Below are 16649 nucleotides of genomic sequence, written 5' to 3' on the forward strand. Positions count from 1 at the left end.
GAACTTTGTTTTTTTGTACTAATCCAATTCTTTCTTTGCTGATGATGTTCTGTTGATCTCAAACCAGAATACGATGAATACGAGCACCCTTATAGTAATATCTCTGTTTATTTACATCAAATGTAAACATTCAACTCTTAACATGAATGTAAGTGTCATAAAAGGCATGTTTAATTTGTATAAAACACAGAATGTAAACTCTTGGCAACCTTGCATGTGAATGCTGAGAAGGAACACGCCCGGGGAGTTCCTTGTATATGTAAAACTGTACTTCCGCTCGGGAATGTGCAATTTTTGGCAATGTGAATGGGCGAAAAAACTGCAAAATACTGCACCAACGTGATTCTAAAATCGTATATATGGTTGGTATAGAAAAACCTTCGAATAACCTACGTTGATTACAATTATCACAAGCGGTCATCGTGGCTCAGACTGATCGTTGACTGTTTACTAATGTCGACCTGGAGACACCGTAAGAACCCCTGCAGTTGTTTAGAAACGCTGGCACCAAAAGAGTCAAGCAAATTAGCTGCAAAAAATCAAAATCGGACTATTCCATAAAGATGCTGGTCATTTACCCTGGCTTGACCCTTCACAGTTTCCTACAGCATTACAAATACATCAAGTTGCTTTTTTGCCTACATCGCAATCCACGTTGTCACAAAAATATAGTCAAAAAAGTCATCTGTGTTTACACGATAATACTGTTGAGTTGGTTTTCGAGCACCAAAAACACTCAAGTTATTATAATGTAATTACTGCATTATTACACAAAAAAGCAACTTCACATTATAGAACCTCTTACAGTATTACCTGACTGCTTATTAAGGTGAGGAATGCTCAAAAAGTACGGAACATGGAAACCATAATGAAATGAAATGCTTAAAGAGAAGAGTGGAGGACTCCGCTGGGAGCTGAGATAGATGGCGGTTAGAAGTCCCACTCGATGCCGAGGAGCTCGCAGCTGATGTCCCACAGCCTCCTCGCCGTCTCCTCGCTCCTCCCCTGCGGAGCGACGAAGGCCGGGGCGCAGTCGCTGAAATTAAAAAGCAGGGTTGCGTTTATTGCATGGTGAGTCATCAGTCTGCGTGCAGTGATCTCGTTCCTCTTTGACCTTGAACGTGATGAGAATGTTGTAGCGTCAAAGTATTTTATCTGTTGACACAAGGACGCACAGGAATGTATCGGTCTACCAGACTACCTTCACATTTCCAGTAAATTAAACAAACTTACTCTAGGCTATGTTATTACACAAATAGGGTTATTGTTGTGCATCACTTTAAATGTTTGTCTCCTTTTCTGTTGTAAAGCATGGTTCAGTGTACTCATGCTGCTGTACTTCCAGGTCATTTCACTCAGTTAGGAACCTTCCACTCAAGAAGATTGGAATTGTTTTTTTTTCTTTTCTTTTAGTGGCTCTGGTTCCAGAGAATAATCTCCAAAACCAACCAGCTGTGAAAGTGTATTGTCATGCATGTCGTGGTCTAAACTCAAATCTTTCAACAACTATATGGTCGAGATAATCATGTTCTTTATGACCTCGGTTGTCTTCTGCTCGTATCTCAGTGTCTCCATGAGGTTGACCAGCGTGGCTGAGAGATTGAAATGTCTCGCAAACCGTCAATATTTGGTGGACATGTATGTCTTTCCCTTTGGGATGATCGTAATCCCTCTGGTGATCTCCGGACTTATCCTCTCGCATATTTCATCTAATGCTGTCGGGTCAAAACGTGTCGAATTCTTCGCTTGATGAAAATGGACGTTTTTATCTGCTAGGTTTCACAAGAAGAGATTAAAATGGTTCGCCCCTTTTCTTCATTTATTATAGTAGTTCAAACGGATCAAATAGGAGGGAATTACTTAACATTAAAAGTAATATATGAAAGGGATTGCACTTGACATCTTGCATATCTGTCTATATTTATGTCAGTCTAACTAAAAAGAAGAAAACTGCTGAATGGAGAAACCATGTTGGAGGTGTTGATGTCATTAAAGATGACAGTCTTGAAGGAGGCAGAATAATCAACACACGGTTTCTACAGGAACTCGCTTGTTGGACAACTTTTAAATAAGATCCCTTTGTGAATAACCGATGTGCATATTTGCATCCAGAACCAAATTTCAAATCCCCCGAGTCTGTTGAAGTGAACGCGACACATTCTCCTACCTGAAGTGTTTCCCAGAGATGGAGTGCAGCTCGTCGGCCACGGCGCAGTACACGCTGGTCTGAGCTCCTTCCCGCGGGGTTTTCAGGAACATGGAGTAGACGGTGAAGAATATCGTCATCAGAGTCGAGTGTCTGGTGAGGTCGGAGTTCACCGTCCCCGGGTGCACCGAGTTCACCGTCACATCGGTGCCTGCGAGGACGACAGATGGGCAACATTTTACCCTCCTTCTCGTCAGTAATAATCGGGCTGATTTCATTTTTTTAAATAAAAAAAGACAAGACAACATCGAACACAACACGATATGTTCAGGACCGTTATTTCAAGTCTAGACAGAAATAAATAACTAAAATCGGGCTGATTATTAGTAGAAATTGACTCATTTATTTTTCAATATACCTATATTTATTTATTCTGTGGAATTTAAAATATCCTGTATTTAAAAGATAACTTCAAAATGCGAAAGTTACAGGATGAAACATCTTTACTTTTTTTTTAAATACGGAGCAAATGTCAAAGGTGACGGATGTTTATGATGTTACATTTTATAAACTGCGACACAAACACTGCCCAAAAAAGAATTGAATTTCCTAATCACTACCCCTCCCTCTGTTACTACTCTGTTTGCCAGTCACCTGTCCATTCTCCCACATGTTGTGTGTTTGTGTACCTTTGAGTCGCCGTGACAACTCCCTGGCAAAGAGCACGTTTGCCAGTTTGCTCTGGCAGTACGCTAATCCGCTGTTGTAGCTTCCCTGGCTGTGAAGGTCGTGGAAACGGATCCAGCCGAAGTTGTGAGCCAGAGACGAGACGACCACGATCCGGGCCGGCGCGCTGCGCTTCAGCAGCCCGATGAGGAGGGACGTCAACAGGAAGTGACCTACAGGAAGTGAGAAACGCATGTAAGTCAGTGTTTTTTTTATTTTTTTTTTATTAACTTGACTTTGAAAACAAGACTTCAAAATTCCGATCCTCTCAACCAGGAATGGAGGAAATCTAAAGCTTACATGTGAGTGAATACATCAGGATAAAACGGTTGTCATAGCGATGGATTCCTGTCTTAATGCTATCAGGCCACAGTCTCACCCAAGTGATTGACTCCGATATGCATCTCAAAGCCGTCAATGGTTTTTGTGTAGGGGCACATCATCACTCCGGCGTTGTTGATGAGGACATGGAGTTGGTTGACCTCTGAAGAAGAGAACGTGACAAACTTAATTAATTAAACTTCCTCCCGTTTCCCGTCTGCGTGGAGACGTGACTCTGTGCTCACCTCCCAGGAATTTCTGTGCGAAGGCTCGTATGGAGCAGGTGTCGGCCAGGTCCAGCTCCCGGACCTCCACCTGGGCTCCCGCGCACGCGGCTCGTATGCTGTCGGCGGCCTCCTCTCCTTTGTCCACGTCTCGGCACGCCATGATCACCCGAGCCCCTGTCATGTGACGCATAAGCAGACGCTAAACTATGAGCAAAAAGGAAGCTGCATTAATTCAGAGAAGTCGGTCCTGTCGGCTTATATTATGACATTTAATGAAGAGGACTCCGGTACCATAAACATGACAGACTTGGTTTGTCCGTTCTGGGCCACCGTAGACATGGAGGACCTACGTAGAAGGGATCATTCTAAGCTAACGAAAACACAACGATTCTTAGTTTCAGGTGATTAGAAACTTCGGAGCATAGTTATGAATATTATATATTTAATTTCTATTAATAAGTCCCCTGAAATGCTAGACACTGGCCCTTTAAGCTTCCCATGTAATAATAGCTTTGAACAATAAAAGCCTTCTTGTATTGAAAAATGAAATTACACTTTATATTATAGAGGTTGGAAGGCTAAAATATTAAAAGTCCTCAAACAGATCACTGCCAAGTGTCAGCTCTAAAAAAGGCAATAGATGTGTAATGTTGCAAACGTAACGCCTTTATTAACATCCAGTAAACCTTTTACACAGACTGAATTTGACCCGTCATATTGTGCTGTTTATTTATATTTTTTTAAATAGTTTTTGTCGATGTGATACATTCGTGGAACAAAGTTCATCGCACTGAACATTTTGTATCCATTTCCCATATCATGATATATATGAATATATCCACCAAGCCATCATTCTATGAATCACAGCTTGTCCTGTTCAGGGTCGACTGGGGGCCGGGAGCCGATCCCAGCTGATGTTGGGCGAAAGGCAAGGTTCAGCCTTGGACAGGTCGCCACAGACAACCAATCACACTCACACCTACGGGCAATTTGGAGTCATCAATCAACCTATCCCCCTCCTGCATGTCTTTGGACTGCGGGAGGAAGCCGGAGAACCCGGAGAGAAAATGCAAGCTCCACACAGAAGGGACCCGGACTCGAACCGGGACCCCTCTTGCTGTGAGGCCACATATTGCAATATAAATTGATATATTATGTGATATGTGCTGTCACCTCGCACTGCCAGGTCCAGGGCGGTCTCCTTCCCGATCCCTGTGTTGGCCCCCGTGACGAGGACCGTCTTCCCATCCAGGCTAGCTGAGGACCTGCACACTCCTCCTGCTGCATATCTTCTGTTAACACACACACACACACACACACACACACACACACACACACACACACTGATTAATACTGAGGACACTCAACCACAGCAGACAGGCACCATTTGCATCACCAGCGGCCCTGTCTGCAGTCAGAGTGGGTGATGTCCTCGTTAGGATTTGGACATATGGACAGCCATGGCTCAATTATTCACAGAGAAACTTGGATAATGAACAATTTCCTGAGCGTCGTACGAACCCACGCCACCGGGCAGCTCCGCCCTTCAACCAATCTGTGTGTCGGAGTAATGCATACAAATATAACTCCTCCTACGCTCAGCCTCCTGATAGGCCCGAGCAGCTCAGATGGACTTCACACACACAAAAACCTACAGCTCCATCATAATGTTTCATTGATTTTTCTGCTGAAAATATCAGCGAGCGTCGTGTGCAAATAATATGTGATGGGGGGAAATAAATGAAAATACAGGAGCAGTTGTGTTTTATATGACGTAAACGACCCTCATCGTAACAATTACATCAGTGCAATGTAATGCCCCGTCAACCAAGTAATAACCCCTCTCTCTCTCTCTCTCTCTAGCTAAACGCTAGATTCGCACGAGCACGAGCATTGCTTACCTTATATGCGTCGCAAATAAAATAACCAGCAACGTCACGAGTCCGAGGCCCGCGACAATTAATATGAACCACATCGTGGGGCGACGGACGTGCGCTTCTTCTGCCTCTTCCAGCGGGACGCCACGGTTCTGTAGGCGAGAACAGCTGATGTCAAAGCATAAAGGGGGCGCCGAGCGTAGCAGGGCTGAGGAGACACGTTCGCCAACGGAATCATGGGATTGTAGTATTTACAGCCTGGCAGAAGAACTGACGTTTACCGCCTTACATCTTTATCATTATACTGTAACCCATGTCTTTATGAACGCCGGTTTGAAAAAACATATTATCCATATCATATAAACAATTTTAGAAAATATGATTACATTATTTTATCGGTGTTGATTTTTATGTTTTTTTTCCCTCTTCGAGGAACCTTATTTGACCTAATATTACAGATGCTTTAGGAGCAATACTTTACAAGAAGAATGCAACACAAAATTAAAAAATAAATAAAAATGCAACAAAAGCAAGAACTACAATAAGCATGAACCAAATAAAATAAATAATTTACATTAATAAATTCAAACTTCAAATAGAAAAGTAACATTTAAGAGGTAAAAAAAATTCTAATTATATAACTACAAATATTTTTTGTAGTGTACATTTTAGTGAGAAGTAGTTTTAAGTCTTTAAAACTGCATTACCCAGAAGGCGCTGTCTCCGTAGTGCCTGTTTAAAATTGTTACGCTGTTTGTGTGTTTTCACCAGTACTTGGCGTCATGTTCGTAAGTTAGAGCCCACTCTTTGTAGATTTAAATATTTAGTCTGATTTATGTATTTATTGGTTAAAAAAAAACGTGGTTGTGTTTTGATTTTTGGTCAGGCGTTTTTAGGCGCCGCATCGTCATGCGGAAGTCCCGCGGATGTGATTATTTTCATGAAAGCAAAACTAGTAAACAGCTTTACTGACAGCGTTGACTGCAATTAGTGTTAAAAAAAAGGCAGCAAACATGTCGTCGGAGGAATTCGAGAAGTTGCAGGACATCTACAAGTCGCTGTACGACGAGCTGAAGCTGATACCGGAGAGATGTCTGAAAAGCCGCGGAGGTAGGCGAGTCTTGTGTTGTCGGTTTTCAGCAGCTAATGCTAGTTAGCTTAACTTTGTGTTTCATCTCCAGAGGAGAGGAAGAGGTTGGTGAGGACGTTCGATGAGAGGCACGGGGAGGCCGAGGAAGTGGTGAGCGGCTTTCCTGTGTGTCTGACGTCATGTGTGCTAGCTGGGCACGTTTTAGTGTTTAGACGTTGCTCTGAATGAATTACACACGTTTCCAGGAGCAATTTACTGGAAAATAGAGCTAATGTACAGCTAAAAACACTGTATTGTAATCTGAGTCCTGTCGGATGTAATAGTAGTCCTCCTAGTCTGAGAGGACTACTATATATATTTTTAATAATCAGTTAATAGGGTTTATTTTGAAAAACCATCCTCTACCTGAGCTTTATATTAAGATACAGTTACTGTATGGGGCTTTTATTTTGAAGGGGTGGGGGTATGGAGAGGGGACTTGAGAGACCGAGGCCCAATTTCAACCATACACCCTCTCTACCCACTTCCGCTATATATATTATAACATATTAACTGCCATCCCAGACCATTATTTTTAATCATATATAATCATTAATAATCAATCATCTTTACCCCTATCAGCAGATATAACTCCATAGTTTATATTTATAACTAGGCAATACTGACCTGACGGTACAATAATTTAGCTTTAACTGGCGTTAATACTGCATTTATTGATACTGTACATTTGAACGAATATTCTTGTTTGTATATTTATACTATTCTTGAGTTTTATCATAGGTCCCATTTTCAGCATTATCATTTGCTCTGTTGCTATATATTGTATATCGAGTAACATTACAATATGTTAGCTTTTGAAATGTAGTGGTGGAAGTATATAAAATATAAATACTCAAGTAAAGTACCTAAAAAGTGTACCTAATTACAATATTTGAGTGAATGTAATTTCCACCACTAGTACTGGAACTAGTGAGAATCTTTGGCATCAAGGGATTAAGAAAAGCATAACTACATCCAGTAGTTGTTTCTTTCTTTCTATGGAATAACTCTATTTTCTTATCTGTTTCCAGTTACAAGGAATGGAAGGAGAGCTCCGTGCCGCTCCTTCCTCCTTCCGAAATACAATGAGTACAAAGCTGCGCATGTACCACCGGGATCTGGGCAAACTGCAGAGGGACATGAAAAGCTCTGCTCCTGGCTTCGGCTCGGCGTCCCAGACACCGGAAGGAAGTCATCACGGCGTCTACTCGTCACAAAACCAACAAAGTGTGAGTGTGTGGCTGTTGACTTTGTTCCTAAATGCTGTTTGATTCATTGTGAGGCTTGTCAAACATTGCACGGAAATTTAAAAGCATGAAATGTTTCGACCGTCTATAATATCGGTGGAAATTGTCAGCTTTGGTTGTCAGATCGAAAGCAGGAAGCGTGTATTTCTGTTCTGCTTTTTGGAGAAAATAAAAACAAATTCTGGGGAAGCGCAGTTAATCAGTAAATTGATTATGTCAACGTTCTAGGAAAAGTTGGCACACTAAGATGGAAACTTTACTGCCAGATGTATTCATGGATATCAAACGGACTACGTTCTTCTTGCTCTTTATTCACAATTAGTGTTCTTTACCCTGGTTGTCATTTATTCCCCACCTATGCAGACGCACATACAGTCCCAGAGAACTTTGCTGCTTCAGGGCAGCGACTCTCTGAACAATGCCAGCGTGAGTATTGAACGAAGTCAGCGCATCGCCGCTGAGACGGATCAGATCGGCACCGACATCATCGAGGAGCTGGGAGAGCAGCGGGAGCAGCTGGACCGCACCAGAAACCGAGTGAGTCGGGAATTCTTATCGTGCTACTGGACGCGAGGAGATCGGGATTAGTTTCAATCCGTCACGATCATTTAGTCGTATGATTTAGTTTCTTCACTAGAATATTTTAGCTGCAGTTAAGGAGTTTTATTTTTTTGCGTCAATATGATTTATATATTTTTTTTTATTACATAAATGTTGGGAGAAGTTGTTTTCGGGTCATGTTTTTGTTAAATCTGTTCTGTTTATCTTGAAGTTGGTGAATACTGGAGAGAACCTCAGTCGGAGTAGAAAATTTCTTCGTGCTATGTCGCGGCGGTAAGTCTATCGCCTCCATCTCTTCTTTTTCTGTCAACCAGCTACTTTACTCGTGAAAAATCAAACAGCTGAATAAGAAATAAATGCAATGAAATCTGTTTGTGGAGCGATGACTCTCTGTTTATTGTTGAGTCTCTTCTTTTTTTGTCTTGCAGGCTCATGACCAACAAGTTGCTGTTAGGCATCATCATTATCATGGAGTTGGCCATTCTAGGCGCTGTGGTTTATCTGAAGTTCTTCCGAAAATGAGCAAACCATCTGGAAACAGTCTCAGCTCCGGATCCAGAGCAAACCCCAGACATCCGTCTCCTCAGACTCTCCAGTAGCAATAATGCTCCTCTGCTGCAGCCAGCTGTTTTTGTGAGTAAAAAAGGACACTGACACGGTTCAGTCTTAAAGTGATTCTGTCCACAGGCGGGTTGAAGTACACTGGACAAATCCTTGAACCTGTTAATGGACCAAACCTACAGAGACTCTCACGCACAAGACTGCAGGCTGAGATTTGCACTATTTTATCAGACTGTTCATACCATTGATGCCCTGCAGGGTGACGTTCGGGACTTGTGTGCCGGCTGACGTCGGTGATGATTCCCCGTAAGGATTTATTCAAGCCGGAGTACGATCGACGTATCCCTGCAGGTGTAGATTCTCTGGTGACGGTAGTCCTGAAATGTTACAGATCAAATCAAATGTATTGTGTCGTTATCTGTAAAATACTTAAACAACAGTATTTGGCAAAATGGCACCTGTTGATTTTTTGTCGATCCTCAATGTGAATGAAAACGGAAACTCTTAATACATGCAATATTCTTAACTAACTAATCACTGCTTCACTATTCCTCATTTGACCGTCTCCACGTCATTAAAGCTAATCTTTAACTTCCGTTGCCGTTGTGTGTGATATTTCCAGAGACGGCATTTAAACAAAGCCAAAGTAAGAAAAACATCCGCTGTCCAGCCGACGTCACCAAACTGTGTGACAGCAGGCCCCAGGTCAGGTTAGTGCTGGGCAAACAGCACCTGTTACTACGGGAGTCATCCTCAAATGATGGCTGATAAGGTTGTTTTTAGTGCTGTTTTCCTGAAGTGGACCATCTGCCGCAATGTTTTTCTTCCACATAGATATCATGCCTTTCTCGTGTGATCCAAAATACACAAACATGTTTGGTGACCTGCTTGTGTGGATGGTGTCGGTCTTACGGAGGCACAGGAGTGCTGTAATAAAGAGCAAACAAATGTGGAAATAGAACTAAGAATAAATAAGTAAATTAATTAGAAATTTCAGGGGGAAATATATCAAATAAGTAAAAGAGATGTGGAAATATAAATGAAAAATGTTTATTATTTTATATTTACTTATCTCTGTATTTATACGTCTTGTATACATCTATTTATCTTTTTATGCTATCCTATTTCCACAATTAATAACGCTAAAAAAAATCTTGTTTATTCATTTTAATAGTTCCACATTTATTTTCTCACCGTTTTACAGATTTATTCTTTTGTGACTCCAATATGTGATTTATTTTTACATTTTTTTGCTTTCGTACATTGCCATCATATTCCCTCAAAATAACATTTAAAGTACAGCCTTTTTCGCTGGTAAACACTATGGTTGTATAACTGCATGTAAATGATGTCATATTTTATGTAATAGAGGTGCAATTAATTATTGACTATGATGCCAGAAAAACCGACAACACTTTGATCTCATCCAAACATTGGTCATTATTTCTTTCATGAAGATGTGGTTGCTATTTTGTAGTCACTATATATTTTGAGTAATTAAGGTACCATGCAGTTATAAATCATCTTAATTATGAAAATGTGACATGCAAACAAATCATCCAGCTTTTTTTCAGATTCATCTGGTGCCGATTTAATCCATTTTTAAGTTCATTGTTGGTGATGTTGAAGTTCCCAACACTGCTCAGCTCAGCGCTTTAGTTGTCTAACTCTGGTGTTTGACCAAATACTACCTTTGTGTAGTTATATGCCTTTAGAAAACACTTAAACTAACCATGGAGGAAATAAGACACTTGTACACATGAACGAAAAATGTAATTGCATTTATGGAAGACCATATAAACTCTTTGTTACAAGGACAGTAGTCATTTAGTGGCCACATATTGTCGAGCATTAAATGCAAATAGTTGTTTTTCCCCCCAGTATTTGAATCAAAGCTGGATCTTAACAGTTTTCAAACCGATGAATACTGATTAGTTATCAGTAAATATCTATACACACTAATTCTAGTACATGAACTGGTTGGTTCATTGTGACAATAAAAAAGTAAACTCTAAGGAAAATACAGTAACCACAGCTGGTCCAAAGTGCAAACACATCAATACTAGTATTTTAGTAACTGGCACAGCCACAAAACATCGTCCACGTTCGGCGGTGGGCTTCAAACTAAGTCAAACTTGGTTTTCTATCATACCTTTGAGGCAGGTTCATTCTCTTGTCAACTAAACTAAAATAAATATGTGGCGGCTGTGTCCTCTAACACTTAACTTATTACATACAGCAGCAAAATATAGTCAGCATTGCTGCTTAAATTAACAATTAGTGAAATTATGTCAAGGATTTTTTTTTACTGATCTCCAATCCGTGAAGCCCTTTTTCAGTGTTCAGACATAATTCACTTTTCTTCATGAAATAAAGCGCTAAAGATGCGATCAAAAATCTTAATCTACTGTTAAAATCGTGAAAGTCTTGTATTTTTCGGAATGCTCAGGGATGGTTGTAAAAGTTTGTGGTTTTGCTCTCAGAGGCAAAGCTGCTCCGTGTCGTCCTTCGAGGAGGGGATCTCGTCGATGGACGCGGGAGCGCCTTCCCTCGTCTGTCCCAGGGACGACGCGATGACGTCCACCGCTAGCGAGGCGGTGGCCTCCACGGCTTCGCGGTTGGCCCCGAGCCGTGGGTTGACTTCCACCAGGTCCATGGCTGACAGCAGACCTGCACAAACAAGGCTTGCATACTAAAAATCCTTTAAGGACGGGGGGGGAAAAAATGGATCTTATTCTTAAAAAAAGAGATGTTGGGACCCCATCCGTACCTGTGTTGTGGATTTCCTCTGTGATGTAGATCCCCTCCCTGTAGGTGAGACCCCCGTTGACCGGCGTTCCCGTGGCCGGAGCCAGAGACGGGTCGAACGCGTCCACGTCGAAGCTCAAGTGGATCGGTCGCTGTTTCCTGTTCAACAACAAGGTAAGACGGTTGAAATGTGAATTCATGGTTCACTTCAACTTCAAAACTTGTTTGTTTTTTACTCAAATAAACACAGAAAGGGACTTTTGGTCAAAGTTAAGTATGTTAAATATTTAAATATATATATAATATATAGCTGATATCGGCTCCAGCCGCCTGCAACCCTGAATACAGGATAAGTGGTAGACCATGGATGAATATATATGGTACGGTATGATGATATTTTGTTCAATAATACCTTCTTCAGATACTACTACACTACTCGTGTACTACTCGACTCCCTTTCTTCCTCTCTCTTGGAACAATCTGTATTTGAGTTTAAGGCTAGCCATACGATCACGTTAAACAGGAAGCAAAGAGATAATCGGTTTAAAAGCTACCTGGACAGGAGATGGTCCAGAGTGACCTCCATGACCCTTTGGATGCCGAGTCTGTCGATGTCCCTCATGGTGAAGTACTGGATGCCCAGGTCCTTCAGGGTGTTGCTGTGATTAAACCACCAAAAAAAAAACATCAGGAACTATATTCACGCCGCTTACGTGGAACGTTAAGTTCACAGAAGTTTTTCTTACTACTCTCCGGGGTCGACGTCCCGCAGGCCGATGTAGACCAGATCCCTCGAGGAGAGGCAGGGCTTCATCCAGGAGAACCCTGGGATGTCTGTCATCTAGAGGTGATGTCATATAGAATATATTTAGTTATTAAGACGGGAAAAGACTGTGTAGTCCTTTCAGTCAGCGGGCTGTCTTTTCCTCGGTATTCGGGGTGGATTGCCCCGACACGTCTCTTCCATGATCTCATGTTTACATAACAGGACAATCAGTCAGTGTTGCAGTTCCTGCTTAAGCAACGGCAGCTGGCAGGTTGTCATACGTCTGGTTCCTCTAGCTTTACATCACAGAGCTTCCTGAAAACGTGCGAAAGCACACGATTTGTGAGGATAAAAGTGTTGACGTGACCATTACCTTGTCTTTCAGCTCTTTGAGCATGAACGCCACCGGCTGGCCGTGCAGGTTTCCCGACGGCGAGGTCATGGGCGTGTTTATGTCTGCGTGAGCGTCGACCCAGATGACACACAGGTCGGGACACTGCTGGGCATGACCTCCCACGGATCCAATAGCAAGGCTGTGGGAACGAGAAGCACGGCCTGATGAGTACCTGGTTATTATTACAGGGTCGCCCCATAAATTTGAATAATTTGCACATGACTTGTCTTTTAGAGCGCCAAACAAATGTCATGCACCCGGGTGACTGGGACACATAATCATTGCACGTGGTCATGATTACTGATGCATTAGTTGTGCTATATAATCACCTGTGATCACCTCCCAGCATGACAAGGGTGTGCCCGGCGCCGACCGCTCTGCTCACCGCGCCGGCCACCATTTTGTTGGCTCCGCCCACGGTGCGAGGGAACTTGACGTCCATGTAGGGTTCGTCCTTCTCCAGGTGGCGGAAGTTCAGGTCCCCGAAGTCGTGGACGGAGTAGTCTAAAAGGGACGAGAGAGAGGACGTTTTCGCTGAGTCACTCTTTGGGTGAAACCTGACTGTTGATGGACACGCCTGCAGGCTGTTGGGTTTGGACCTGTCTAATCGTTGGGTTCACTGCCCTGTTTTCTGCAGGTGTCCATTTCAGCTCCTGGAGCACGGCTTCACTTCTGCATTCAGAGAATGCCGATTCACCCAACGCCAGTGGAACATTAGTGACGGGGCACTTTCCACCCGTCCCATTAACCACACGGGCTCAGGTTTCAGCCCTGAACTAGGCCGCTGCGGCAGCAAAGACCACTAAAAATGTCCACTTGGCTTCAGGGCTGCGAAGTAAACAAGCGATGTGATCTCCCACATTGGGGGGTCCATCTGACAAAGTGATCCTCCGTGGTCGTGTAGCGTTACCCCGCTGATCCTACAGTGTCATTACTATTCGTAGACGGGACAGAAATAGCCCTCGTCTTGATGCAACGGTGGCCATCTTATTGCAAGACAATTAAAAAAAAAGGCTGTTATAGCGGCAACATCGTCAACTCATTGCTTTTTAAGCTTTTTTCTAATAATAATCCATATGAAACCCTATGATAGAGACGGATGTCCCAGCTGTAGGAATACTGTGTGAGGATGGGGAGGCGGGGACGCTCTGTTGTATGGTTTATAGGGACATTGTGTTCCTGTCAAACGTTATGTAAATAGAGTGGCTTTATATTTAGACTGTGGTATAGTGTATTTATAGGAACCTTATCATACATGTGGTAGTGTCGTTTAAATCCTCTGTGGGGGCTCGAGACCCTTACGGCACAAAGTGAACTCCTCGTGGGTTACGGCATCTTTTATTATATCATAATTATACTAGCTTCTAAGACGATCCCGACTCTAGTAGAGCGTTATATGACGGCAGTTTTTATTGGTTTTGCACCATATTAATCTTCAGTGTGTCCTTGAAACTGTGACTCCAATTAGACGTGAACTCTCCCAGGCTGACTGACTTTATAGCGACTTTATGGTTCTTTTGGTTTCAGAGGGTAATACGTGTGCAATAGAGGGTCATTCACAGCCACTGGTAGACTTCCTGGTTTCTTTTCCTCTGCCCTCTGATTGGTTAATACTCTTTACACAGGATGTGTTTCGTTTATAGCTGATGAACCAGAAGGGAGGAAGTCTGGTAGGGTTAAGGATTATAGCCTTCCTGTAGAGTACTCTTATATTATTACAATGTCATGATTATGAGAGATTTTTTTTTTAAATGTTGCCTATATGGGTGGAATAAAATTACACTTAATTTAGACAGAAGTGTCAAAAGTACAGACATTGTGTACTCAGGTAAAAGTACAGTGTTCAAAAGAAGAAGTACTGATTCAACTCAAGTACAAATTACTCTGAAATGCATTAAAACTAAAGTAACACGCCTGTTTTGGAAAATGTGAGGGGGAGAAAGAATACAGAATAGAATTACTTTATTAATCCCAGAAAAAAAAGGTTGTCATAAATAAATAAATACTAAAGTACAGGGAGATGACACGCTCTGCCTTTAAAGCGTTAACTTATGGCCTTAAGCCTATAATTAAAAATAAGTATGTTGTTTTGTAAATGTTGATCTGGTTCGCACGACGAAGGGATCTCTGCTGTAATCTCATCGCGGATCTCTTTGGGTCTCCTTTAGTCATGTAGCGGAGGACCTGCAGCAGTAAAGCAACAAAGCGTCCTCTTTTTTTGTCAGAAGAAGAAGAGATGGGTTGTTATCGGAGCTGCGTGTCTGGAAACACCAGGCTCTCCTCCTCCTCCTCCCCACCATGCGGAGCCAGACATGTGGCTCTCTCTACCGCGACATGGGGGGGGGGGGAGGAAATCTGCTTGCATGGTGCAGAGTTACCGACGTGTCCTCCAACGTGTTTAGACTCACATAGTGACCTCGATAGTCTATTCTTACCCTCCTTAGTCTGGAATGTATCACTTTGGACCGAATGAGTCGACTTCACGAGTTTCTGGTCGCCATGACGTCATGGGGATTTTTTTTCTTTACATCATTCTCTTCTGAAATACAAAACCGTGGATGATGTCGGTGTGGGGTTTTTTTTTTTTTCTAAGCAAGAGATCATTGTGTCCTGTGAGAAGCTGCACGTCGGATGTTGATATGTACAGCCGCCCCCCCCCCGATGACGTAACAGTCTGAAACGCCGTTTAAATCGGTCCCGAAGCGGCGCGAGCGAACCCTGCACGTTACACGCGCCGCCCGCCGTTACATAACGCGATGTTATCCCTCCCTCCTCCCCACCTACCTAAACCGGAGAGCCTGTCGATGAGACCCGCATCTCTGATGACTTTAGGGCCGTGCTCCACGCCTCCTCGTTTCTGTTACAATCAAACACATTCAAATAAATACAACGACAAACATAAAGATTTAAAAAAGAAATACATGAAAGTTCCGATGGTTTTCCTACCTGTCCTCTTGAAAACGGAGCTCCCAGGACAGCCACCGACTGAGCCCTGCTTTGTTGGCACGTGTGGCCCAGCTGAGCTCTGAGGAGGCGGAATAGAGATCCTCTCAAAGCCATTTTCATTTAATAGTTTCTAATTTATAAAAAAAAAATCACAATCCGAGTCGATCCGATTCCCACAGATAATAAAACGCGGGGTGATGAAAGCGCTGCGAAACGTTGCCCCGGCGGATGCTGAATGTGACCACGTTGGTGAGAGGGCCGGTCTTATTGCCGCCGAACCTACTTAATATTCATGAGCTGGTGACTCGGCAGCCTGAGAGCAACAGTTGGGGGTTTTATCGCACCTCCCTTTTTCTTCTTCTTCTACACGGTAAATGTGTTTGAGTGGTTCCTTTTCCTCACCTATGCTCGGCGTTTACAACCCTTTCTATATAAACGTCCTTTCCTCTTTGCGCCTGACGTCAGGTTGAATGACACACCTTCGGAGTAGCCAATGGGGGGCGGCGAAAGGAGAGGGTTCGCTCAGTGGGCGTGGCCTGTGGGCGTTTTTGCGGGGAAGGGGTCAGGCGCTGTCCGTGTTTGTTGTGAGGCGCTTGATGTGGAAATTTCCAGCGACGTGTTGTTTGTCACGCATCGCCTCTCCGTTACAGGTCACGGTGAAAGCGTAGACGGCCAGAGGGAATTCTTGTGATGCCCAAATATACAATATCAAAGAATATAAACAACAAAATATAGGTCAAGTACAAATATAACAATACAATTAAGAAATACAATAAAAGTACAAGATAAAGTACTTACATTATTGAAACACATACACACAAACACACACATATATATAAATATATATAAAAAGTAGTGATTTACAGTAGTCTATCGAGTATACACTATGTGACCTAATGTACCCTAACATGTGTCTATTCTGGGCTCCCTCTGGTGAGAGAAGCAGGTCTATGCATTCCACCTTATATCGGGGATAAAGCTACCACACTGTAAATCAAAA

General features: G+C 42.7%; 3 protein-coding genes across 3 annotated transcripts; 1 reads left to right on the top strand and 2 right to left on the bottom strand.

Moving 5' to 3' along the window:
- Positions 1-95: 95 nt before the first annotated feature.
- Positions 96-5482, bottom strand: rdh12 (retinol dehydrogenase 12). Its single transcript, XM_084013382.1, has 7 exons — positions 5322-5482; positions 4594-4712; positions 3439-3594; positions 3252-3356; positions 2836-3045; positions 2168-2357; positions 96-1036 (listed from the first exon to the last, which is right to left on the bottom strand). Exons 1-7 carry the CDS (start codon positions 5393-5395, stop codon positions 931-933), a joined length of 960 nt encoding a protein of 319 aa, XP_083869508.1. The 5' UTR covers positions 5396-5482; the 3' UTR covers positions 96-930.
- A 743-nt stretch (positions 5483-6225) lies between these two features.
- On the top strand, positions 6226-9390 carry vti1b (vesicle transport through interaction with t-SNAREs 1B). Its single transcript, XM_084013543.1, has 6 exons — positions 6226-6407; positions 6479-6537; positions 7458-7655; positions 8037-8210; positions 8446-8507; positions 8663-9390. Exons 1-6 carry the CDS (start codon positions 6311-6313, stop codon positions 8754-8756), a joined length of 684 nt encoding a protein of 227 aa, XP_083869669.1. The 5' UTR covers positions 6226-6310; the 3' UTR covers positions 8757-9390.
- Positions 9391-10560: 1170 nt separating this feature from the next.
- On the bottom strand, positions 10561-15888 carry arg2 (arginase 2). The gene is made up of 8 exons (XM_084013229.1): positions 15650-15888; positions 15488-15560; positions 13033-13207; positions 12683-12842; positions 12290-12384; positions 12098-12202; positions 11566-11702; positions 10561-11465 (listed from the first exon to the last, which is right to left on the bottom strand). Exons 1-8 carry the CDS (start codon positions 15767-15769, stop codon positions 11275-11277), a joined length of 1056 nt encoding a protein of 351 aa, XP_083869355.1. The 5' UTR covers positions 15770-15888; the 3' UTR covers positions 10561-11274.
- Positions 15889-16649: the final 761 nt, after the last annotated feature.

This window comes from Eutrigla gurnardus, assembly GCF_963514095.1.
Source record: "Eutrigla gurnardus genome assembly, chromosome: 7".
NCBI classification, from domain to species: domain Eukaryota; kingdom Metazoa; phylum Chordata; class Actinopteri; order Perciformes; family Triglidae; genus Eutrigla; species Eutrigla gurnardus.

Bases quoted from the DNA above. Each gene is read 5' to 3' on its own strand.
- vti1b (XM_084013543.1), top strand. From the start codon at position 6,311: ATGTCGTCGGAGGAATTCGAGAAGTTGCAGGACATCTACAAGTCGCTG. The intron at 7,656-8,036 runs GTGAGTGTGTGG...CCACCTATGCAG, and splicing joins CGTCACAAAACCAACAAAGT to ACGCACATACAGTCCCAGAG. The intron at 8,508-8,662 runs GTAAGTCTATCG...TTTGTCTTGCAG, and splicing joins CTTCGTGCTATGTCGCGGCG to GCTCATGACCAACAAGTTGC.
- rdh12 (XM_084013382.1), bottom strand. From the start codon at position 5,395: ATGTGGTTCATATTAATTGTCGCGGGCCTCGGACTCGTGACGTTGCTG. The intron at 3,595-4,593 runs GTGACAGCACAT...GTCACATGACAG, and splicing joins CCTGGACCTGGCAGTGCGAG to GGGCTCGGGTGATCATGGCG. The intron at 2,358-2,835 runs GTACACAAACAC...TCGTCCTCGCAG, and splicing joins GTTGTCACGGCGACTCAAAG to GCACCGATGTGACGGTGAAC.
- arg2 (XM_084013229.1), bottom strand. From the start codon at position 15,769: ATGAAAATGGCTTTGAGAGGATCTCTATTCCGCCTCCTCAGAGCTCAG. The intron at 12,203-12,289 runs GTAAGAAAAACT...GTTTAATCACAG, and splicing joins GACGTCGACCCCGGAGAGTA to CAACACCCTGAAGGACCTGG. The intron at 11,466-11,565 runs GTACGGATGGGG...TTGTTTGTGCAG, and splicing joins AGAGGAAATCCACAACACAG to GTCTGCTGTCAGCCATGGAC.